This window comes from Copadichromis virginalis, linkage group LG14 (genome assembly GCF_057382275.1).
Source record: "Copadichromis virginalis isolate Kocher_CV1m ecotype Utaka linkage group LG14, C_Virginalis_male_GT1.1, whole genome shotgun sequence".
Taxonomy (NCBI): domain Eukaryota; kingdom Metazoa; phylum Chordata; class Actinopteri; order Cichliformes; family Cichlidae; genus Copadichromis; species Copadichromis virginalis.
This window is the reverse complement of record NC_140631.1, coordinates 17,907,051-17,932,782: the sequence shown is the minus strand read 5'-3', so window position 1 is coordinate 17,932,782 and position 25,732 is coordinate 17,907,051. Positions and strand designations below refer to the sequence as shown.

At 44.4% G+C, this 25,732-nt stretch overlaps 1 protein-coding gene and 1 pseudogene across 4 annotated transcripts; one reads left to right on the top strand and one right to left on the bottom strand.

Moving 5' to 3' along the window:
* Nucleotides 1-5,540: 5,540 nt before the first annotated feature.
* On the bottom strand, nt 5,541-12,382 carry LOC146693780 (transmembrane protease serine 2-like; annotated as a pseudogene).
* Nucleotides 12,383-13,878: 1,496 nt separating this feature from the next.
* LOC146693779 (TOG array regulator of axonemal microtubules protein 1-like) lies at nt 13,879-24,075 on the top strand. Of its 4 annotated transcripts, XM_085429674.1 has the most exons (9): nt 13,879-13,943; nt 18,174-20,355; nt 21,679-21,771; nt 21,880-22,066; nt 22,165-22,271; nt 22,385-22,568; nt 22,687-22,906; nt 22,994-23,080; nt 23,172-24,075. In XM_085429674.1, the coding sequence occupies exons 4-7, from the start codon at nt 21,956-21,958 to the stop codon at nt 22,795-22,797; spliced, it is 513 nt and encodes a 170-aa protein (XP_085285800.1). In that variant the 5' UTR covers nt 13,879-13,943; nt 18,174-20,355; nt 21,679-21,771; nt 21,880-21,955; the 3' UTR covers nt 22,798-22,906; nt 22,994-23,080; nt 23,172-24,075. The 4 variants fall into 4 exon arrangements, with proteins under 4 accessions (XP_085285800.1, XP_085285799.1, XP_085285801.1 ...); XM_085429673.1 differs by having other exon boundaries at nt 21,679-22,066; XM_085429675.1 differs by lacking the exon at nt 13,879-13,943 and adding an exon at nt 15,271-16,219 and having other exon boundaries at nt 21,679-22,066.
* The last annotated feature ends 1,657 nt before the right edge of the window (nt 24,076-25,732 follow it).

The window sequence follows — 25,732 nt, the reverse complement described above, 5'->3', positions numbered from 1 at the left end:
ACAAAAGGCTGTACTATATTTTCTAAAAAGCTGTGATTGCCTACAGCTGTTTTTCCTTTATTTAAGAAAAAAATAAGAAGCAGTGTCATTGTGGTATTTTAAAAAGCTGTGTCATCAGACTCATGCTCTGGCTTCCTCAAAGTACCTTGCTCAATTCATGACACAAATGTTGAGAACTACGAGTCAAATGTTCAATACAGCTTAATGCTACTTGATGTCAGTGTTGCTAAGCATACGGCTGAAACGTACACTGATACAAATGATTGATTAGAACAACTTTTAGTTGCCACTATACGTGTCACGGTCCGGGGCAGCGGCCGTGTGAAGAGTGGAAAGGAGGACTCAGATGCAGCACTTACTCAGATGTGAAGGTGATTTATTGACAATACTGAACATAAAGTGGAGATGGCAAACAGAACTAAGGACGAACTAAACTGGGAGAAACTACACAAAGGGAGTGGCAAACCTGAACATGAAGGGAGAACAGCAGGGAGAGCACGCAGAGGATTACACCAGGTATGAACACAGAGGATGAACACAGACGACGCGACGAGGAGCAGAGGAAATCACACACTATAAGTACACAAAGAGACACTGGGAAATCACACACAGGTGGGGGAAACAGCTGGACCTGATTAACCTGACGAGACAGGGGAACACTAACACCAGGGACCAACAGAGGGAGCACAAACCCAGAACCCAGTGTCTAAAATCCCAAACACAAACCATCCCAAAACAGCCATGAATAATAATGAAAGTAATAACAATAAAGAACATAAACATAAAGTCACTGAGTCATGGTCGCAGGACCATGACAGTACCCCCCCCTCAAGGGCTGGCCCCCGACAGCCACAGAAACACACCACCAGATCCGGGCGGGCGGCAGGGGGCCCAGGACGGAGGGACCGGGCCAAGACCAAAGACGGAGGCCCCAGAGTCCCAAACAAATGTTCACAAAAAAAAAAAAACTCACAGGGGAGCAGAGTCCAAAACACAGTTCAGGTGGCCGGCCAGGGGCCCGATAACACAGGAGGCCGGCCACAAAGAAGGCCGTGGAGGCGCACAAAAGGTTCAGGAAGCCGGCCGTGCGGAAGGCAACGGCGGCCACTCAGGCGAAGAGGGTCCGGGGGCCGGCCGTGCGGAAGGCAACGGCGGCCGCTCAGGCGAAGAGGGTCCGGGGGCCGGCCGTGCGGAAGGCAACGGCGGCCGCTCAGGCGAAGAGGGTCCGGGGGCCGGCCGTGCGGAAGGCAACGGCGGCCGCTCAGGCGATGGCGGTCCGGGGGCCGGCCGTGCGGAAGGCAACGGCGGCCGCTCAGGCGATGGCGGTCCCGGGGCCGGCTGAGCGGAAGGCAACGGCGGCCGCTCAGGCGATGGCTGTCTGGGGGCCGGCCGTGCGGAAGGCAACGGCGGCCAGTCAGGCAACGGCGCCCGGCCAGTAGCCCGGCCAGCGGTCCAGAAAACGGCCGTTTAGCTCCAGACCCAAACGAGGCTGGGCCAGGCGAGGCTGAGGACACGGAAGCCGGGACCGCAGCAGGCGGAGATGATGATGCAGACACGAAGGCAGGACCAGAGGATGATGCAGACACGAAGGCTGGACCAGAGGATGATGCAGACACGAAGGCTGGACCAGACGAGGCTGATGAGGACGCTGAAGCTGAGGCTGGACCAGGCGAAGCTGATGAAGACGCTGAAGGGGAGGCTGGACCAGGCGCAGTGGGTGAAGATGAGGATGCTGTGGCCGAGGATGCGGGCACGAAGGCTGGACCAGGCGAAGCTGATGAAGACGCTGAAGCGGAGGCTGGACCAGGCGCAGTGGGTGAAGATGAGGATGCTGTGGCCGAGGATGCGGGCACGAAGGCTGGACCAGACGAGGATGGAGACACGAAGGCTGGACCAGGCGATGCTGAAGCAGAAGCCGAAGCTGGACCAGGCGTGGATGAAGCTGGAGATGAAACCGGACCAGGCGTGGATGAAACCGGGCCAGGCGTGGATGAAACCGGGCCAGGCGATGAAGAAGCTGTAGCTGAAGCCGGGCCGGGCGAAGCTGACGCTGTAGCTGAAGCTGGGCCAGGCGAAGCTGACGCTGTAGCTGAAGCTGGGCCAGGTGAGGATGAAGCTGGACCAGAATCAGGCGAGGATGAAGCAGAGGATGAAGCCGGGCCAGGCGTGGATGAAACCGGGCCAGGCGATGAAGAAGCTGTAGCTGAAGCCGGGCCGGGCGAGGACGAAGCTGTAGCTGAAGCTGGGCCAGGCGAAGCTGACGCTGTAGCTGAAGCTGGGCCAGGTGAGGATGAAGCTGGACCAGAATCAGGCGAAGATGAAGCCGAGGATGAAGCCGGGCCAGGCGTGGACGAAACCGGGCCAGGCGTGGACGAAACCGGGCCAGGCGATGAAGAAGCTGTAGCTGAAGCCGGGCCGGGCGAGGACGAAGCCATAGCTGAAGCTGAAGCTGAAGCTGGGCCAGGTGAGGATGAAGCTGGACCAGAACCAGGCGAGGCTGAAGCTTCAGGCTGAGGCGTGGCAGTAGCAGGTGGTAGCGCTGCAGGTGATGGTACTGCAGGAGGCAACGCTGCAGCCACAGGTGGAGAAGCAGCCACAGGTGGAGAAGCAGCCACAGGTGGAGAAGCAGCCTCCTGCTTCGCTAGCTGGGGGATCCTCGGGCCCCCCAGCCGACGTGGCAGTCAGTGTGGCATGAGGCTGGACGGGCTCCTCGGGCCCCCCAGCTAGCGAAGCAGGAGGCTGGACGGGCTCCTCGGGCCCCCCAGCGAAAACAGCTGCAGAACCAGTGGGCACCGGGGCCCCCGGCACACATGAAACAAAACCAGTAGGCACGTGGGCCTCTGGCACACATGAAACAAAACCAGTAGGCACGTGGGCCTCGGGCACACATGAAACAAAACCAGTAGGCACGTGGGCCTCGGGCACACATGAAACAAAACCAGTAGGCACGTGGGCCTCTGGCACATATGAAACAAAACCAGTAGGCACGTGGGCCTCCGGCACACATAAGGAGGGCTGCAGCTGCGCAGAGCACTGACCCTGCTCAGGCAGTGACAGCCCGGTGCAGTTCACAGCTGGCATCTTGGCCTCCAGGGGTCCAGAGTAAGCTGAGGGCAGTAACCCAGCCTCTGGGGAAGCCCCGGAGTGAGCAATAGTCTCTAATGTAGCCAGCTTTTGAGGAACAGGTCCGTAGTGAAACAGTTTGTCTCCCTGCTCAGAAACAGCGGTGGAAAAACAGTGTGAAAATTGTGGCTTAAGGGAGGCTAATGGTTGAGCTACAGACTGGGAAGCTTGTGGTTGGACACAGAACTGAGCCGGAGAATGGCAATAAAGTCCTGGCTCAGAAGGAGCGGCAGAGACACAGTCTGTCAGTTTTGCAGCGGGTTTGTACACGCCCACTTGGGAAGGATCCGTTACCACGAAGGTAGGTAAGCGATCCATACAGTCTCCCATCCCGCTCTGAATAGCCCCAGAAAACAAAGTCCCGGAAACTGGGGAAAGCAATGCATCCCACTGACTCACCGCATCGGGCTGCTCGAAAGTGAATGCAGACGGGGGGTGAAGTCCAAGGTCCAAAAGGAGAAACTCCCGCTCCCACGAACAGAGCGAGTCCAGCAGCCATGGGAGACCGGTCACCAGACGCTGTAGCCGCCTCTCTATAGCGCGCTGGGACGTGCCACCCGGGCTTTCCAGCCACAGGTCGATCAGCTCCTGTGTGGCATCAATGAGCGTCTCCCGTAGCTCCCTGGACGGATTAAGCGCTGCTGGGTCCATCTTGTGGTCGCGTTGTACTGTCACGGTCTGGGGCAGCGGTCGTGTGAAGAGTGGAAAGGAGGACTCAGATGCAGCACTTACTCAGATGTGAAGGTGATTTATTGACAATACTGAACATAAAGTGGAGATGGCAAACAGAACTAAGGACGAACTAAACTGGGAGAAACTACACAAAGGGAGTGGCAAACCTGAACATGAAGGGAGAACAGCAGGGAGAGCACGCAGGGGATTACACCAGGTATGAACACAGAGGATGAACACAGACGACGCAACGAGGAGCAGAGGAAATCACACACTATAAGTACACAAAGAGACACTGGGAAATCACACACAGGTGGGGGAAACAGCTGGACCTGATTAACCTGACGAGACAGGGGAACACTAACACCAGGGACCAACAGAGGGAGCACAAACCCAGAACCCAGTGTCTAAAATCCCAAACACAAACCATCCCAAAACAGCCATGAATAATAATGAAAGTAATAACAATAAAGAACATAAACATAAAGTCACTGAGTCATGGTCGCAGGACCATGACAGTACCCCCCCCTCAAGGGCTGGCCCCCGACAGCCACAGAAACACACCACCAGATCCGGGCGGGCGGCAGGGGGCCCAGGACGGAGGGACCGGGCCAAGACCAAACACGGAGGCCCCAGAGTCCCAAACAGACAATACGAGCTCATCATTTGCAGAGGGACCTGTTGCTAGTTTAGTCTCTCTGACTGTTTCTGAGAGTAAAGTACACAAGTTTCACGACTCAAGGTGTGCTTGGTAATTTTGATAGCTATTGAAATGGTTGTGGGGCGGAAAGTGGCTTTAAAGAGCCTTCGCGATTTTTGGTGATTAAAGTTCAGTCATTTAGTTGCTTTACTCCAGCCCATTCACTAGCTGAGACCACATCCTCATGTAGGTTTGGTATTTCTAGTAGATAATTGCAGATTGCACGAGCATGAATTGAGGCTGCTGTTTGGGGGAAGGCCTCAGAGGGGACTTCCGGGTTGGGCATATCCCGATGTGAATGAAGTGGAAAAAAAGAGGAAGTGTGGGGGGGTCGTTTATAGACGGAGAGCTGGGAGGGCTGTGAAATTCAGATAAATGAGCCAGTACACACCCAAGAACCCAGCCCCAGATACTGAGAACCACCAGCCACTGGCAGGGAGTGTGGCCGGGAAATAGGCCCCACACCTGGGGGAGCCTGACATGTTCTGAGAGAGAGAGGTGGAGTCTAAGACCTGACCTGAAACATAGATATTTACTGTGTAACCCTCCCCAAGACCTTCGGTGTCTACATGCAATTTAAAATTGAGAAGTGGGCACCGACACCAGAGGTGAGGCTGAATGAACAGACTCTGGACGCTGTTCAGTGTGCCCACCCCGAAGGCCCTATATGTATGTGTCATGAGAATGAAAGTAATGAGAGAGTCTAAACTGTGGAGGAAAACTAAGGTACAGGCAGCCATGAGGGGGGAGAGAAGGAGGGCCTCCCTTGCACCTCAGTGACACACCTGCATCCCAAGCCCCTGCGTGTGTGGAGGGGGGAGGAGCCAGCTTCCTCGCTGACCACCAAGGGCAGGGAGGCGCAGGCCCATACAGCCCATGGCTGCAGCACCACCGACGCCCAGGGTGACCCATCCGACCACCCCACTCTTTTGTCTCTTTTAGCTAGGTGCTGTTTTTAAGCTTATATGATTCACAACTCAGTCTTCAGTGGCTTAACAAAATAAAAACATTGCTCTGAAAATGATCAAGTACAAGTAATGGAGTCTAAATGAGTGAAAAAGCAGCCAATGTCCAAAGAAAAACCTTTAAAAACCTTCAGAAGACCTGGAGAACTATTGATCAAGACCACTTTATAAAAAGTAGGAAAGACAAGAAAGTATGCTCACACTTTGGAAGCAAAATATGAAGAAATGAGGAGAGGATCAAGACTTTTGCACAGTACTTTGTTTGCATTTTTGTTCCTTCTTTACAAGAAAAAAAAAAGCTTTGTAATCCTCTGCGGATGATAAAGGCGAAGGATACCAAAGACAATGAAACATAATAATGTCAGGGCACGGATTAACCTTTTGGCTTGTCAAACACTCAAACAAATACGATTAATCACACACAACACTCATATTAATATCCTAACTTGGCATCAAGGCCCTGCTGTGATTCAGACATACGGTGTTTATCATTACATCCAGCCTCCAGGTAAAGCTGTACAACTCAGAGCACCAGATGGGTAAACCTTCTTATAACATCTGGTCCTCCAAAGAGATTAAATCAAAAGGTACATAAAGTGCATGAAATCACACAGAGCGAAGTTAAATTTGACTTTTAATCAAAGTCTAATCTTTCTTTATATTTTACACTTTGCCTGTTCATGAGTGCCATTACAAAATCTCAAAACGAATGAACCTTCATCTGACGGTGGATCCAGTCCGGGAAGTATGCGACGTTGCCGTAAACACCCGGTGCATCCTGCCCAGCGTGCTGTTCCCCCCAAATGCTGTCACCTATGAGCCACCATACTCCATCCATCAGGGACACCAGAGGGCCGCCGCCGTCAGCCTGAGACACAGTTCAGGAACAAACAAAGGGCAATACTAACTTACAGTGACTTTGAGAGGCTACATGAGGACTTTTGAGGACAGTTTTAGGTCTTTCATGGATTTCTGAGGTCAGTGAAAAAGCTCTAAATCATCCAAATAAAAGGGGATATAATAGTCAGCTGCCTCCTCTGGGCTCTAACTGTACATTCACTGCTGACTGTATAAGTGGATTGTTACCAGGCACAAAAACGAACAGTTTATTTAAAACGGTTGCTGCACACAGAACATAGTGCTGGACTTGTTTGAGAGCGCCGCAAAAGCAGTTACATAAGAGCATGAAAATGTTTTGGATTCTTTGATGAACAAAAACTGCTTTTATGCGACGGTCTGTTTGGACTGGCTGAACTGCAAACACTATTGGAGCGCATTGTTCTGAGTCTGCATTCAGAGACTCCATTCCCACTAAAACTGAAGCATTGTAACCTCGAGGTGGGTCACACTGTGGACCTCTGACACTCAAGGACACTACACAGCTAAACTGATTATCATATCCTGGGATATCCTGTTCGTGTAGGCGATGAAACTGTTGCACTCTGCAGCATCTATGAGAGCCTGAGCCTCCATCAAGTATGGAAAGACAGAGTCTGTCAAAAAAAACAAAACATAAATTAATATATAAAATAACGCTCACACACTCTCCTCTACGTTCAATCACTTGACAATGAGTGCAGGACTTATATGCCATCTAGTGGTAGTAGGCGGCAATGAGCACCAATACTGATTCACTAACTACAGCTGCCTCACCATTTGCTCTGTGACCAAATCGTGTTATCCAGCACTTGTGATGAGCAGTGACTTTCAGGCCCACGTTTGGGAGGCACAGGTCCGATGTTCCTGAAGCCTACCAAGGAGTAAACATCTCTGCTGTAACGTGTTTAACCCAGGACGAGCTGCTGCTGTTAACAATGGTGTCAATGTGTGCACTCTTACAGCCTCTCTGTACACAGACTGCCACTGTGTGAACAGCTTATTCACACAGAGGGTTATACTCAGCTGACAGCTTGCTAGTTTGCTAAATGTAACGCTTACTGAAGTAACAGTGCCAAATGCATCCACTGAGGTTGTGCATCTTCCAAAATGTCAACAGGTCTCAACAAAAGTTATTTAAAACTTCTATGGATGCACTTTTAACAAAAACGCCTTATCCTAAAATATATGGTGCCATGACTGGCTAACAATGCCTGGTTATTAAGACTTCTGGTTGAGATTAAGGAACTGGGGGGGAAAGACAACTGATTAAAACATGTTAATATGGGATTAACTTTGCTGAGTCCAGCTTAGATTTATGCAGTAAATCTGTGGCTGTAAATCTGTATAAGACAAGATAAGATATACTTTACTTATCCCAAAGTGGGAATGCAGCAACTCAAGATTAGAAACAGCCTAAAAGTAGAATGAATATAAACACAAGCACAATAACATAATATACAATCTGGCAAAACAGAGATATCAAGATAAAACTACTATAAAGAAGCTAAACAGACTCATTGGCCACTTTATTAGGTACACATTTCAGCTGCTTCTTAAAGCAAATATCTGAATCATGTGATGTATATGGGTCATATGACAGCAACCCAATGCATTTAGGCATGCAAACGTGACAGGGTGCTGAAGTTTGAACTGAATGGAGAATGGGGATTTAATAGGTGATTTAAGGGACTTTGCACACGAGAGTTAACTCATATTACTCGTTACAATCAAATTATGCAGAAGAGCATCTCTGAATGTGCAGCACATCGAACCTTGAAGCAGACGGGCTACAGCAGCAGAGGGTCACACGGTCAGCTATTGACAGGAAACTGAGGCTACAGTTTGCACCTGCTCAACAAAATCAGGCAGTAGAAATGTTGCATGGTCTGATGTGAGCCAACATTCAAATAGCAGGTTCAGATATTTTCCTTTAAACCAGGGGTATTAAACATGAGGCCCAGGGACCAGATTTGGTCCAGCATTGACCTCAATCCGGCCTGCTGGATGGCGTTGGGAAAAGGAGGACATAAATGTGGGAATTTTAACTGTATTTTCACAAGTTCTACAGCTTTAATAAAAAACAGTACACCAAAGTAATTAACTAATTGATTTCTGTAACTTTATACATTTATTCTTACAATTTAAACCCATGCTGACAGATTGTTTTAGTTTACTAAAGCAGCATTTCTTCACCATGTAAGAAAAACTGAGAAATAATGTTGAAATCACCCTTTTTTTTGTCCTATATTAGGGTCTCTCATTTATTAAATGTGTAGGTAAAATTTTTAAACTTACAGAAATCAGATAAGATGAAAGTGGGCTGTATGTGGGCCGCAATATAAAAGACTGGTTTCTTGAACATGGCAGTGAGTTCACTGAACTCAAATGATCTCCACAGTCACCACATCTCAGTCCATATTAAATAATAATTAATAACTTCAATTAACTAAAAGGTGATTAAAATAATGTAATGAAGGGGCTCATCATAAGCACCTGTTATGTCCAAAGGTTGGGAGAGCCTCATAAGAGCAATGTCATTTTTCAGGGTCTGGCTGTTGTAGCTCTCATGAGTTATAATGCGACGCACCGAGTAAGCAGGGTTAAACAGAGGGCCTAATGGGTCCACTATCCCAGCATACTGCCCAGTCTGCAGGACTGGTGGCCCTGCAAAGGTGGGGGGTGACCAGCAGAGATTTGATTAAAGCTGGATCAAACCACGGTTGCTGAAGGGTGGTGAAGGTGAAGGTGGAGGACTCACCAGGTCACACACTGAGCGGCGGTGACTATCCAGTAGGGGGAGACGATGGCTCCTCCACAGCGGTGAGAGCCGGCAACCTGGAGGCTGACTTGCCAGGGCACAGCCCCAAGGGAGGCCAGCTGTCCTGCAGAAGCCTTGCTGGAGTTCACCCTGCTTCCACAATCTGAAAAAGGAGGCTGCTGTTAGAGCATTCTACAGCTACAGGCTTTCAGAGAGACAAAACTCAACAACACACTGAAAAAAACCAGTGTGATTGCAAGGAAGAGCCTTCAGCTATCCTCAACTATGGAAACAACTCCCAGATTGGATTCAGGAGACAGACAACCTCCTGCTTAGGCTTGAAATGTTCTTTTTGATATGCTGGATGCACTCCACTACTACATTAAATCATTAGTAATTAGCAACTTTTGGTTCTCACTATACTTTGCCTGTCTTGTCTCTCTCTGCTCTCTTCTCTTTCGCCTTATCCCCAAACTGAGCCTTGTTCTGCCAGAGGTTTCTTCCTGCTAACAGTGAGTTCTTCGTTCCCACTGTCGCTCTCACTGAGGTTTGATATTGTAGAGACCCTACACCAGGGGTGTCAAACTCAAATACACAGTGGGCCAAAATTCAAAACTGGAACAAAGTCGCGGGCTAACATTTATATGAAAAAAAAACTTCCTCCAGATATAAGAATGAATCTTTTCTTATGGACTCAAACAGGTTTTGCTGAAAAACTGAATATGGAGCAAGCAAAGCTTAATACTAAACAATATATATATTAGCTGTGTAATACCAGCAGGCCAGCTCTAATAGTAATTTGGTATGGCTTCGCGGGCCAAATGTAATTAGGCTGCGGGCCAAATTTGGCCCGCGGGCCAGAGTTTGACACCTATGCCCTACGCTATTAGAAAGAAACCTCAGCTAACACACCGCTTTCTGTGATCCAGCACATGGTGACAGTGGGAAGGAAAAACTCCCTTTTAACAGGAATAAACCTTTATGTGCTTGTAATTCACTTGCCAGGTGAAAGGTTGGTGGTTTGTTTCCAGGGGGTTTACCTTATAATATAAAGCACCTTGAGGTAATTGTTGTTGTGATTTGGTTCATTTCTAAGAAAGTATAAAGACATACTAGTACAGTGCAATGTCAACACCATGTTGTTAGGACATGTACTTCTAAGGATTGGAGGAAAAAAAGACATTTGGAATGAGATCAGGTTAATATCATATCAATATTAGCATTTTGACACAGGTTTATCATTACCAGCTCACTCACTGTAGGGCAAGTTGTTGCAGTATGGATGCCTGAGGGTTGAAGTTAGACTTCACTAGTAAGAATCCATCATTAGCATCAGCCCTTTGCTGGCCTGATTTAAAATACGTGCCCCTGTCAAAGCACAAATTGTAAAAAAAAAATTGAGCATCGCTTGAAAATCGTTCACAGAGCAGCTTTTGTTTCATCTCGGGCTGAACTAGCTGAGCATCTCACCTGATGTATCCGATGCTCTGGCAGCTCGCTCTGCCCTTCTCCTCGGTCCAGCCATGAGAACCAACAGATTTTCAGGCTTTACTCTGAGTCGAGTAGATCTGAAGCAGGAAACTGGAGCCGTGCAGCCTCACTGAGCACAAACAGCAAACACAAGCGATGACTTGGCATTTTGTCACAAGTGGAAAGTGGGTGAAGAGGCAGCCAGTTGAGAGTGAAGCACACAAAGGACTGGCAGTTAACAAGGAAAGATAAATGCTTCAGTCTACATATTATCTCATTATCTCATCATGAGGAATATGGATGATTCCAGAAAAAACAAACCTATAAAAGCATCAAACTGTTCCGTTGTATAAACTCTGACCTTGTTTTCAAAGATTGGAAATCCAGATGAACAGAGTTAACTTTCTGGGATTCTCTCACCTTCTTTTATTGAGCGTGCATCAAGATAACAACTAATGAGGCTACCTGGGAACAGGTCAGCAGCACCATTGGGTGTAAACAGAGCTTCACAACTCTGTGAAGAAGTATGGTTTTAGAGGATTTTGGGGGGGAATTTCCATTTTTTTGGAAATCCCAGAGAAACTTCATCTGCTGCCTAATAAACAGAATGGATGATTGCATGGGGCACTAGAGCACACAGTGTGGGTAATTTACACATATGTGAAGGTCTCATTAGGGCTTAATAATATATTCAGCTTTTAGGGCAGCATAACACTTCCATGGAGAAGATGTCTTTTCCAGAGATGTCCTTAGTTTTGTTCATTTCTGCAAGACAATGCAAGGTGCCAGTAGTCCAGATGAAAAATGGACCCACTTGCAGTCCAGACCTGTCCCCCTTTGCAAATATTTTGTGCGCTATGCAACAAAAGAGGCTCCGAAATGAAATCTTGTCAGTGCGAGAATGGGAAAGCATTAAACTTCCCCCCCAAAAAGTCCACATTTCATTTGTTGTTTTCCAAGTTTTTCTTTTTTGTAAACCAGGTTCTTATCAGTGTGTTTCATTCAGCTTTATTGAACAAATCTAAAGGTGGAGGACAGAGAAGCTTTTTCTTCCCACCATGAAGCTGCTTACCACAGTTAGCTTCGTCCTGCCCTGCGGGACAGTCTGTAACCCCATCACACCACTGGGACTCCCACTTGCGGTTCCCATCTCCACATTTAATCCCATGAATACAGGATGAAGAAACTGGAATTGAAGACAGGAACCAGAAAAAAAAAATCAGTCTTCCAATCTCACTAATGTTGACTCAGTTCACTAAATAAATCCTTCACTTACAGTAATAGGCAAGGAGGACTCCAGCCAGCAGCAGCAGCAGCAGCAGCAGCAAGGAGATGACAGCAGCAACAGTGAACTTGATGCACCTGTGTTTGAAATCTGACAGAAGAGCACTCACCGTGACTGGAAACCCACTCACACCCAGCTTCACGATTACATTTTATACACAGAACAGTTTCTAATGAGACTTTTTGTTACAAGCAGTGTCCAAATGACGTGCCTAGTATCTGTACAGTCGTGTAAAGTATTCAAACTGTATTAAAACACTCAAATACCTTTGTGCTTGGGGATGGAGGGACTGCTCTCAGGTGGAGGCTTCAGCGCCACATTGTGAACATACTGGGGTTGAACATCTGATTCGGCGAGCGCAGGAAGTTTCATCTTCTCATATTCACGGATGAAGTGAGGACAAGCGTCCAGATACTTTTGGCAGAGCAACAGTGTTTTTGTAAAGTTACAATACTTAAAATAAATTGAAAGCAGGTCTTCTTCTCAAGGCTGATTAAATGCAGATTAAAACTCACCGGATTGGTGGTCATTTTCTGTTTAATCATCTGTATTTTGAAAAAATTGAAATAAAATCCCCCTGTGATAACTCCAGCAGCAATCTTTCACTCAGATAATCTCATCCACATCACTGCCAGCACCTCCGGCATCTCCTCCCAGGCTCCGCTCTGCTCATTCTCACATGGATGCGATCAAATAAAGAGTTTGTATGAAAACTGTCACGCCTACACTTCACACAGCATCAGTTTGTTTCCCTCCTGAGCACACAGCAAAGACAATGACGAGTTGGCGAGTCTAAACATGACACAGGTGTTATCTGCTTAAGTGTCAGAGCAGTGAGTGAGTACTGTAACGCCGAGTGTGCAGTGGAAAGGTACTGAAAACATGATGTATAGGCAGGTAGACACAGCGTGTTTCAGTGATGCAGTGGCTGAGCGACAAGAAAATATGGAGAGGATATTTTAAAGTGAAAATGAAATGCATTAATCAGGCCAGCATGCTTTTGGATTGACTGCTTTTTTATTTATTTAATGATACAGTACTCATTTGACAAAGCAGCCTTATATTCAATGCACAGGAAAAGAACAAAAACATTTTACCTGATAATAAAGAACAGACATGAAATGACGCCTGGAGAAGGCTTTAAATGGTACTTCACATTCATACAGTCACTTAGCAACATTCACATTCATCTGGGTGAAACATAAAACATGCACAGCAAACATGTCAGCCTTCCAAACACACACACACACACACACACACACACACACACACACACACACACACACACGTAGGAAAATATTTAGTATACACATCCAGAAATGCATACACTATTATATATTGTACATATATTTATTAGTTTCAGGTTGGCCATTCTTGTATTTTGCTCGTTTGTGTTGTTGTGTTTGCACATCTCTGTTGCTTGTGGGGCTCGCACACAAGAATTTCACTCGCATGTGCTGTGCCAGTGTGCCTGCACATGTGATGTGACAATAAAAGTGATTTGATTTGATTTGATGATCATTTCCATATTTGAAGATCACCTCTTCCCTAAAAAAAAGAAATCTACTGCCAAGGTTCTTCTCGTGGTGCGTTAGAGCCGAGGATGATGAAGACGCAGAAGCTAAAGCAATTTCTGAAACACGTTTAGAAGAATTTAAAAGTAATATATTTCCAATACTGGAGAAAAAAATCATCATCTGGCATTAGTGTCAGCGCACTCATTCACTGTAAAAAATCAAACTTGCTTACAGTCATTTCTTTCACAATTCAACAATAAAAGCTGAGTTGCCCCATAAACTCAAATACATTAAGGGTTTCAACTAATCCTTTAACGTTTTGGAGCAAAAGTTGGTCTCAGATGAACTTTATTGCTGGCAAAATGAATGAATTCAAGTTTTACATGAGTTGAAGCTGTTGGCGCCTTTCTGTGCCTGAGCACGCATGCGCATGTCATATTTTTGGATACTACGGGGTCTACAATGCACTTTTGCAAGGACTGAAAGCCACCTGGCCGTCTGCCTTAATGCGAACACGAGGCTTTTTACGCCAGGAGCTGGATGCAGCTAAGGTGTTCATCTCAACTTTCTGAAGGCAAGTACTGTTTCTTTTAATGTGGATTTATATGTGTTTACTACCTCATTTAAGATCCCCCTAGACTGTTTTACTCAATCGTGCTGCTTGAATGCCCTCGTGAGCAACTTTAATGTTTTCCATCATGAAATAGTTCTTTTATAGTTTTCGTATAAAAATCGCCATGTCACAAAATAATGTAAATCCGACAAGCATCCCTTCCAAACAGGCGCGCTCATGTCTGACAAGCCTCCACGACACCCCCTACGTGTATTTCATGTAGGGGGTGTTCGCCATACCACCGAACGAAAGAAACCCGACAAAATAAGCTAGCTCGCTCATGGCAAACCCCCCACCGCTTTTTAAAATAAATAAATAATTTCGGGGGCCCCCGCTGCCATGTTGTTTAATTTGTTCAAATCATATTTAGCCAAAAAAATGTGGTTTAGTTTCTGTGTGAACGGGGTGGTGGAGTCCTCCACCGAGAACACTCACGTTAACTTTATCGAGTGGGGGAAAAAAAGTTAGCTTGTTTATATTATGCTAACATAGCTGTGTCGCTAGCGGTCACGTAGCACATCATTATATACCAGCTAGCCCAACTTCAGTAACCCTACAAACGTCACTGCTGTTTAGTTTCCTGTCTTCATTTATGCTGGAAGTGATAACAGCTGTAGGGTTTAATTTGTTTCCAAAACCCCGCAGTCAGGACATGCTATATTGTATTTAGATAGAAGCTAGCGAGCTAACTCCCTGCTAACTTCTAACTCCGTTAAATGTCATAAATTTCGTTTTCATGGGTGCCTGGATGTTAAACTCAATTGTTACACCTGGTAGAACAGAACGCTGATCATTTTATTAAAGATGAAAGACTTTAGACAGTTTTTCAACTCTCAGTAATGCCATAGTGATCGTTTGACATGTGAACCTGCAGCGGAGTTTAGGTCCAGACACGGCTAGTGACGTCAGACTGAACAACCGGATTGAACGAGGAGGACCCAGAATCCAGCCCTGTGTGAAGCTGAAGAGGCTGAAAATTACAGGTTATCTGTGGAAGCCTGCATCAAGAAGGTGGTGACACTTGTCATTAAAAATGCCAGTTCACCTTCCTCTACGGAAAAAGTTGATGCCATCACCCAACGGCTGTTCATAAAACTCTGGCCTAGACTTAAAAAGATCAAAGTTGATAATGTGATATGGTTTATAGCTCCTTAATACAGAAATGGAAAGAGCCAGATGTCATACATATTCATGGTATTAGACCATGAATATGCAGATGATGTAATTGTAAAGGTTTTCAAGGAGCATGCCATCACTGTATTGGAAAGTGAACATTTCATCACAAGCTTCTTTCTTCATGCTGTATGGATCGCAGGCAGAAAATACTTGGTTACTGTTGTGTAAGTCCCTAAAAGTAGATTTTGTTTATCTGGACGCAGGATTTTCAGTTTCAATTTATTTAAGTAATTATAATAAAGGTCAATCAAATGGACCAATATGGCAAGGCCATGATGATCCACTTGGTAAAATAAATCCGTTTGGCATCTTTCTTGGCCTTAAGACAACAATTCTGATGGCTAAAGATCCAAACGGGACACAAGAAAAAAACAAAAACAAAACACGTGTTGTCTGACAACAGTATCAAAGATTTGCATATACATAAAAAAAACCTGAAAGATCTGGACCGGGCCATTTACAAAGAGCTACGTCAGAAAACATTCTGTAAAGAAAAACATTTACTGATGTTACTGAACAACGAGGACCCAGTGTTGAGAAAACTGACGGTCGATATCATTAAAAATCACCTGATCGACACTATGCAGAATCCAGCCCTGTGTGATGCTGAAGAGGCTGAAAATTACAGGTTATCTGTGGAAGCCTGTATCAAGAAGGTGGTGACACGTGTCAATAAAAATGCCAGTTCACCTTCCTCTACTGAAAAAGTTGATGCCATCACCCAACGGCTGTTCATAAAACTCTGGCCTAGACTTAAAAAGATCAAAGTTGATAATGTGATGTTCATCGGTGATTGTCAGGGTCCCTGAGCAGTTATGAATTATATTATTATTATTGTTATTGTATGTATATTTGGTGTTGCTGTCCTTCTCCCTGTTTGCGTGTGTGTGTGTGTGTGTGTGTGTGTGTATATGTGTTTCAGTGGGTGCCTTCAGGCCTGGTGGGTGTGGCCCTGCTGATGGTCTGGCCACACCCGAAGCCACACACTTGCTGCTGGTCAGGCCTCGTCGGGGGAGCTACTTGGGAGAGTCTTGGAGCTCCCACCGACGCGGGATCATTTCGTGAGTCTCCACCTTAGTCAACAAAAACATTGCACAGGCGTTTTACTCTGATTACACAAACTTCATGTAGGAGTAGGTCACAGATAAGAGGTACTAATTTGTAAATTTGACCTCTGACCTCACAGAGATCAAATGTGACAGGATATTTGTACTGTAATTTTCAGACCATAAGGCGCACTCAAAATCCTTTAATTTTCTCAAAAACTGACAGTGCGCCTTATAATCCGGTGCGCCTTATGTATGAAGTTTAGGTCCAGACACGGCTAGTGACGTCAGACTGAACAACCGGATTGGTGTTAGAATTTACCATGTCAGCCAATCAAAAAAATGATATGGCAACATGCGGCACTTGGTTGTTTAGGGAGAAGGTGCAGTTTTAGGAGTGACACCCGCGACGGAAAGCGGCGAGCAAAAGAAAGAGAGCGCAAGTTTTCATATGTGAGACATTAGTGATGTTTAGCGTTTTTGGAGGCTAGAGTTAGTGTGTAGTGTAGTCATTGTTTTGTATTGTGTCAGTTATACTGCTGAATGTCACATTTGCTCCAAAAAAGCCATCAAAAGCAGATTCTAGTGTAAACGCTGTTCCCACAGGGAAAACAGGACTGATACACCTCCTGTTGTCAGACCTGCAGGGTTTAGGCCTGTGCTGTTCTCTTCTGTCTTATACTGAACACAAACTTTTTTTTTCTTTTTTTTTTTTTTTTTTGGACCGGCACAAATAATTTGTGTGCCTTCTTATTTGCTGCAGAACACCTGATTGTTCTGTAAATAGATTTAGATGGTTATATAAAAAATGCCTGAGGCCTTGGCTGCATTTTTAGGTAAATAGTACCATATAACTTTGTTTGCAAAACTTGTGCATGAACCTGAAGTTCCCAAATTGATATAAAAATTTTTTTTTTTTAGCAACAACACTAAATGCGTTTTTAAAACAAAATGTTAGGTTTCAAGTTTAGGAGAAAAGTTGCTTCAACTAAGTTATCCATCAGAACCTAAAAATCTAAATGCAGTGGGTTGCCTTGAGTTTAAGTTTTCGCAACAATTTTTTATTTTTGTATTTATTAATTTTACAGTGTTGATGCTGTGCTCACACGGGCTACAAAGAAATCGCACTACAAACCTTCTAAAAAAAACTCCACAGGTATCTTTGAAGAAACACCTGTTGTCTGACAACACAATCAAAGATCTGCACATCAATGAAAAAAAATCTCGAAAGGGCCACCTAAACATAATATATAATGTTCTGACTGAGAGACGTTTTGAAAAAATTTAAACGTACAGCTCTGCTATCACTTCCAACATAAATGAAGACAGAAAACTAAACAGCAGTGACTTTTTTTTTTATTTTTTAGGGTTACTGAGGTTGGACTAGCTGGTACATAATGATGTACTACGAGATCACTAGCGATACAGCTATGTTAGCATAACATAAACACAGTGAAGCTGGAGGATGAAAGCTAACCTTTTTCCATTCGATAAAATTTATGTGAGGGTTCCCAAAGGTTAGGGACGAATTCAATCGCATGGCAGGATGCTGTTGCAGATTAAACAGCGCCTCTTCACAGCTCTGTGGGCACAAAATAGAAGTACTACAAGGACATAGGGAAAAGGGACAAAGAGGGGAGGGATATAAAATATTCCAAATGTTTCTTGAATTGTTAGCACAGTGTATATGTGTATGTATCTATCCATCGATTCACTTACGCCAGGGGTGGGCAAATCCAGGCCCCGAGGGCCGGTGTCCTGCAGGTTTTAGATCTCGCCTTGGGTCAACACACCTGAATCGCATGATTAGTTCGTTACCAGGCCTCTGGAGAACTTCAGGACATTTTCAGGAGCTAATTTAGCCATTTATATCAGCTGTGTTGGTTCAAGGACACATCTAAAACCTGCAGGGACACCGGCCCTCGAGGCCTGGAGTTGCCCACCCCTAACTTCCGCTTTTCCTTTTCAGGGTCGCAGGGGGTGCTGGAGCCTATGGCAGCTATCTCAGGGCGAGAGGCAGGGTACGCCCTGGACAGGTCGCTAGTCTGTCACAGGGCTAAACATTCGTACTCACATTCACTCATACCTATGGGCAATTTAGATTTTTCCAAAAACAATGGGCAATTAAGATTTTTCACGTGCCTCCAAAGACGCAAAGGTGTCGCCATCTGACATGATTCAGCAGCGCCTCTTCACAGCTCTGTGGTCACAAGTTGAGCAAAAGCCTCTCAAAATCACACACAGGGGGATTAAAAAACTTGAAAAGGTGATTTTTAAAGACATCAAAGCGGCTGGACATTAGCCCTGATCTCGTGATCATTGCGCTAGCCGTAGGTCAGCCGTACCTAGAGGTGATCATTTCCATATTTGAAGATCACCACTTCCGTAAAAACCTGCTGGCAAGGTTCTTCTCGTGGTGCGTTAGAGCCGAGGATGACGAGGACAAAGAAACTAAAGCCATGTCTGAAACACGTTTAGAAGAATTTAAAAGTAATATATTTCCAATAGTGGAGAAAAAAATCATCATCTGGCATTAGTGTCAGCGATTATGATGATGATGAAGAGGAACATGTGAGCGCACTCATTGATGCTGTGCTCACACGTGTTGAAAATAATTCGCACTACAGACCTTCTAAAAAAAACTCCACAGGTACCTGTTAAAACACGTGTTGTAATTATAATAAAGGTCAATCAAATGGACCAATATGGCAAGGCCATGATGATCCACTTGGTAAAATAAATCCGCTTGGCATCTTTCTTGGCCTTAAGACAACAATTCTTATGGCTAAAGATCCAAACGGGACACACAAAAAAACACATGTTGTCTGACAACAGGATCAAAGATCTGCATATACATGTATATAAACTGAAAGATCTCGACCGGGCCATTTACCAAGAGCTACGTCAGAAAACATTCTGTTAAGAAAAAACATTTAAGATAAGATAAGATAGAACTTTATTAATCCCTCGGGTGGGTTCCTCTGGGAAATTCGACTTCCAAAAAAAGCACAGCAACGACCAAAGTTACAGTTACAGAACTGTTATATATATACACACACACACACACACACACACACACACATATATATAAATACAGAGACAAATATAAATAAAATATACAAAGGGGATAAATAGAATAAATAGGAATAAAAAATACAAGTGAATTGCACATTTCAAGTATTGAGTCTATTGCACTGTTGACTATTTACAAAAAGTATTGCACAAGGTATTGTACAGTGAGGTGCAGAGGCACTACAGCTTAGTTGTTCCCCCCTCCTTTGTCCTCCTGTTTCCCCTCCCTCTCCCCTCCAGAGAGGAGTTAAACAGTCTGATGGCGTGTGGGACAAAGGAGTTTTTAAGTCTGTTAGTTCTTGTCTTGGGGAGAAGCAACCTGTCACTGAACAGACTCTTCTGGTTGTTTATGGCCGTGTGCAGAGGATGCCCAGCATTGTCCATAATGTCCATCAGTTTCTTTAATGTCCTTTTCTCTGCCACTGTCACCAGAGTGTCCAGCTTCATGCCGACCACAGAGCTAGCCCTCCTGATCAGTTTCTCCAGCCTGGATGAGTCCCTCTTTGCTGTGCTGCTCCCCCAGCACACCACAGCATAGAAAAGTACTCCAGCAACCACTGACTGGTAAAACATCCTCAGGAGCTTCCTGCAGATGTTAAAAGACCTCAGCCTCCTGAGGAAGTACAGTCGGCTTTGGGCTTTTTTATACAGGTGCTCTGTGTTGCATGACCAGTCCAGTTTATTGTCCATCCACAGCCCGAGGTACTTGTACTGATTTACTGATGTTACTGAACGACGAGGACCCAGTGTTGAGAAAACTGACGGTCGATATCATTAAAAATCACCTGATCGACACTATGCAGTAGTGATGGGTCGTTCGCGAACGAAATGGCTCTTAGAGCCGGCTCTTTGACGTGAACGACGCGAGCCGGCTCCTTATCGCGAGCCGTCACGTGGGTTTTCTTTTTTTTTTTTTTCTTTCTCTCAGCCTCTCTCTCGCACTTTTTTTCCGCTTCACTCTGCACGCGAGCCTTGTGCTTTATGCTGGGCAGAGGGGGGAGGGGCGGTAGTTACACTCAGTAGCACAGGAACAGAGCCAGAGAGAGAGAAAGAGAGGCAGGGACAACAACATTAGAAAGGTATAGTAATCATCCACAACTATTTTCAGTTGCAGATGATAAAGGATTCCGAAAGTTTATTCATGCAGGTCCATATGACAGAGAATATGCATGTTCTTTTAGTTTTCATATTATAATTTATATTTAATTGTGTTGTGGTTTGCAGTGTTTTGTGTTCTTTTCACTTTAAATTTGTGAAAGGAAAAAGCTGAAAATTTAAATAGTTAAAACTTGAAATGTGAATAGTTGATTTTTGTATTATATGATTTATTTATTACATTTTATGTGGAGTGAATAAATAAAAGTATATTTATGGTGGCCCGTAGAGACGAAGCACATATAAACTTCAAATCACGTACGAACTCTGAAGCATGTACAAACTCCAAAACACGTAAAAACACGTACAAACTCCAGAACACGTAAAAACTCATAAGCACGTAAAAACTCATAAGCACGTAAAAACTCAAAACACGTACAAAAGACAACAGAAGTGCTCCAGGATGCTGGGCGCACTGTTGAGCTTTTGTTATCTTAACAGTGGGAGGAAAATGTCAAATTTGAGACATTTTAAAAGTCTTTAGACCATAGGTACCAAATTTGGCCCGCAGCCTAATTACATTTGGCCCGCGAAGCCATACCAAATTACTATCAGAGCTGGCCTACTGGTATTATACAGCTAATATATATATTGTTTAGTATTATGCTTTGCTTGTTCCATATTCAGTTTTTCAGCAAAACTTGTTTGAGTCCATAAGAAAAGATTCATTCTTATATCTGAAGGAATAAATATATTTCAATAAATATTAACGTTAGCCCGCAACTTTGTTCCAGTTTTGAATTTTGCCCACTGTGTATTTGAGTTTGACACCCCTGCTTTAGACCATCAAAAGGATATAGTACAATCCAAATCTACTTTTGGTTTTGCTGGAATTGATTTTGTTATTGTTGACACTATTTGTTTTGGTGTCACTGTACTGTAATTACCTTGCATTTCATTAAAATATGTTTAGAAATGCTTTTCCGTTGCTTTTGGACTGCAAACCCAAAGTGCCACTTTAACAAATGAGATAATATTACACCTTCTCCCCTCAAAGGTACTTTTGTCATGGTCCTACGGCCATGACTCAGTGACTTTGTGTTTGTGTTCTTTATTGTTATTACTTTCATGATTATTCGTGGCTGTTTTGGGATGGTTTGTGTTTGGGATTTTAGATACTGGGTTCTGGGTTTGTGCTCCCTCTATTGGTCCCTGGTGTTAGTGTTCCCCTGTCTCGTCAGGTTAATCAGGTCCAGCTGTTTCCCCCACCTGTGTGTGATTCCCAGTGTCTCTCTGTGTACTTATAGTGTGTGTTTTCCTCTGCTCCTCGTCGCGTCGTCTGTGTTCATACCCGGTGAATCCCCTGCGTGCTCTCCCTGCTGTTCTCCCTTCATGTTCAGGTTTGCCACTCCCTTTGTGTAGTTTCTCCCAGTTTAGTTCGTCCTTAGTTCTGTTTGCCATCTCCACTTTATGTTCAGTATTGTCAATAAATCACCTTCACATCTAAGGAAGCGCTGCGTTTGAGTCCTCCTTTCCACTCTTCACACGGCCGCTGCCCCGAGCCGTGACAACTTTGGCCGTCGAATGCTGCTGTCCCTGTCTTCCCACCCAGAATTTGAAAAGATCCTGGAGAAATACATCCCTACGAAAGACCTGCAGACTGTCAGAGACACCGTCTTCACTCTAAAAACAAAGGTACGGTACCTTTGTCTTTATGTTTACAGGAAAATTGGTGTTTTGGCTGGAAGTTAAATATAGGCATCTAACTCTGAGATTGTTGGGGGGGGGGTTAGGGTCTTGGCAAGATGCCTCAAGATACTCAGGCAGACATTCCCTCCCGGGCAAGCGGTACAGTCAGAGCCTCATCGCTCAACAGAGAGCCACTCAACCAGACCAACAGGTGGGTGTGGATATCAACCAATGCTCCAGAGTGGCCCATTAAGGCAAATTTATTTTTCACAAATGTGTAATACATATGGAAAACACGTGAATTGTGATGCATTTTATATACAGGGAGTCTCACAGCCATTACAGCTGTAGATCTCACACACAGAGTTTTGCAGACAAGACTGAGTACATCAAGCAGATCTCGGATCTGCTGGCTTCAAAGGACTTCAGAGAGAGGATCAAAGGCATCGACCAGCTAGTGGCTGACTGCCAAAACAACCCAAACATGGTTATCAACAGTATATTCCCGGTTAATGTTTTCATTTTTCTTTCTCCAAATCCATTTAGTATGTCTTTATGTACATTGTGGTCTTTTCATTATAATGACAAAGTGTTTATCCTTCACTTTCTGATCTCCCTAATTCTAGGTGTTTGATGCCTTCAGAGCCAGGCTGCAGGAGTCCAACAGCAAGGTCAACTTGTATGCCCTGGAGTCTTTACAGAAAATCATCCACTTGTTAAAGGACAAGCTGTCCTAAGTGGTCAACATCCTGGTCCCAGCAATCGTGGACAATCACCTCAACTCAAAGAGCAATGCTATCTGCTCTGCTGCTATTGGAGCTATTAATGCACTCATCTTAAATATAGGTACTTACTTTGAGCATTAAAATAGAGGAGAAAGTTTTGGTTAAAAAAATTGCTTTAATTTGACTTTCATTTTTTTACCTGCTACAGACAACATACTTCTCCTTCAGCCTTTTTGCGCCAAGGCTCAGTTTTTAAGCGGGAAGGCAAAGGTGAACCTTATCGAAAAGGTCGCAGGTATGTCTGGTGTCCTAGTTTCGGCACTGTAATCAGCTTCTGCTTTGATGTATCTAAATGCAGTGTATTGCTTCTCATCTTCTATATTTAGATCTTGTGACAGAGCTCTACCCTCGTAAGCCCCAGATGGTAAAGCAGAAAGTGCTGCCCTTGCTCTGGCACCTCTTGGGCACCTCTACCCACAGCGGCACCATTCATGGCCGGGGCGGCAGCGTAAGGGGTGCTACCGCCAACCTGTGCCAAGCCCTTTATGCCCAGATGGGGCCAAGCCTGAGCAAGTGTGCCGCCTCCCAGCCTGCCAATGTCCATAAAAGTCTAAATGATATCCTGAGGACCTTGTCGTAAGGTAAAGCAGGCTCCAAACAGAACCAAATGTCGAAAGAGGGACAGCATTAAAACTGATCTTACTTGAAGATGTTTCATTATCATTTCTTATAGTGCCTGCACTTTTATATAAACACAGAGAAAGTCCTTAAGAAGTTGGAGCTCTTATTCTTATCTCAGTGAGATTCCGTCTGGTACAGAAGCATGGATGGCTGTAACATAATGGCATCAGGTCTTTCACATGTCCAACCTGTTCTCTTTGCACTTTGAAAGTAGCTCATTGTCGTTGCTTTGTTTTTGTTTTTCCATAAACTCTACATGTACTGTAGACCAGCGGTCTCCAACCTGTTTTGCACCACGGACCGGTTTATGCCTGACAATATTTTCACGGACCGGCCTTTAAGGTGTCGCGGATAAATACAACAAAATAAAACTAGTACCGGTACCGAAAAAAAGAAGATTTATTCATAACACACGTGAAAAGACCCAGGAAAACCGAGTTAACGATTAAAACGATAACAAAATAACGCTGAAAACCGATAAAAACCCTGAAATGCTTGAAAAGCATTCACAGTATTGTTCTTTGAATCTTTATTATTATTTTTCCGTACGTTTTTTTGGACGCTAACTCCTTCAAAACTGTTCAACTTAGAAAAACCATTCAAACACCGTTAGATTCCTCTTCTTTTGGACAAGTGTGCTTCTACTTTTCTCATTTTTAACATTTATATTTTTGTATTATATTTGGTTTTTGTATTATATGATTTATTTATTACATTTTATGTGGAGTGAATAAATAAAAGTATATTTATGGTTGCCCGTAGAGACGAAGCACATATAAACTTCAAATCACGTACGAACTCTGAAGCATGTACAAACTCAAAAACACGTACAAACTCCAAAACACGTAAAAACTCATAAGCACGTAAAAACTTAGAAGCATATAAAAACTCAAAACACGTACAAAAGACAACAGAAGTGCTCCAGGATGCTGGGCGCACTGTTGAGCTTTTGTTATCTTGTGGCTACACAAGCCAGCAAGTACCAACGACCGGATTTGATGTGTGGTAGTAACAGGTAAATGAACTTTTTTTTTAAAATTATTTGAATATATATGAGTGCTTGTGTATGAATACACAAACAATACATACATGCTTTCAATTGTGTAATTTAAGGCTACGTTCACACTGCAGGTCTTAATGCTCAATTCCGATTTTTTTTTTGATCAAATCCGATTTTTTTTTTTGTCTGCTCGTTCACACTACAAATAAAATGCGACAGCAAACGCGCTCTAGTGTGAACGCTCAAAGCGGCCCGCATGCGCAAACGAAGACGTCATACACAACGCGCTCTGTTTAGACCCAGAACAAACTATATTGTTTGACTGATGGCCTTAATATAAAGACTTCGGACTTCATGTTTCCCGATTTTTGCTTTAAGTTATTTTGTTATTTACATAATAATGTAGATAACCTAATAATGATCCTTATTGCTGTTTTAGAGGAGCGGTGCTTCAAAGGATAGTTGCAGATTTCTGTCAGAACCTGCAGGTTATGCAGTACAAATAAAATGTTAACGTTTCTCCAACGTTGTCTTCCCAGCAGTTTCACCGGATGGCCAGGAAACGTTCGCGATGTCTTATCAGGCGCTTCTCTGGCGCTGATAATTGGCGTCTGTCTTGTGTCAGTGACGTAAAAGACGGATTTAATGCGACTTGACCGTTCACACAGCAGTCGCTTTCTGAGACATCGGATATGTATCGGATTCAGTACCACATACGAAAGTGACCCAGATCGGATTTGAAAATATCGGATTTGTGCCGTTCACACTGTCATACCATGATCGGATATGGGTCGCATAGGGTCAAAAAAATCGGATTTGATGCACTTTCGCCTGCAGTGTGAACGTAGCCTAAGTGATCTAGTAGCTTTGCTTTGGAAGTTCAGTTCATGCTAGAAACGTGTTTTGTCTCTAGGTGTCACCGCATATATTTATATATAAACATATATAAATAAAACCACTTTTTTTACGTTAGTAATTCCTTTTGTGCATAATTTTATATTATTGTTAATAATAAATTAATTAAAGCAACAAAACAATCTGAAGAGCCGGTTCGGAGCCGAAAGAGCCGGCTCTTTTTAGTGAGCCGAACCGAAAGAGCCGGATCTCTAAAAAGAGCCGGAAATCCCATCACTATTAAATTCAGCAATTAATTCATTTCAGTGCATACATTCAGATTCAAGCATTCACACTGCAGTTTCTTCAGAAAATGCACTTTCTAGTTAATTTGTCACGATCCTGGGTCTTAGGACCCAGTGTTTTGAGTTT

Coding starts and splice junctions, on each gene's coding strand:
- LOC146693779 (XM_085429674.1), top strand. CDS start 21,956: ATGCTGCTGTCCCTGTCTTCCCACCCAGAATTTGAAAAGATCCTGGAG. Junction 22,272..22,384: donor CCACTCAACCAGACCAACAG/GTGGGTGTGGAT, acceptor TTTTATATACAG/GGAGTCTCACAGCCATTACA. Junction 22,569..22,686: donor TTATCAACAGTATATTCCCG/GTTAATGTTTTC, acceptor CCCTAATTCTAG/GTGTTTGATGCCTTCAGAGC.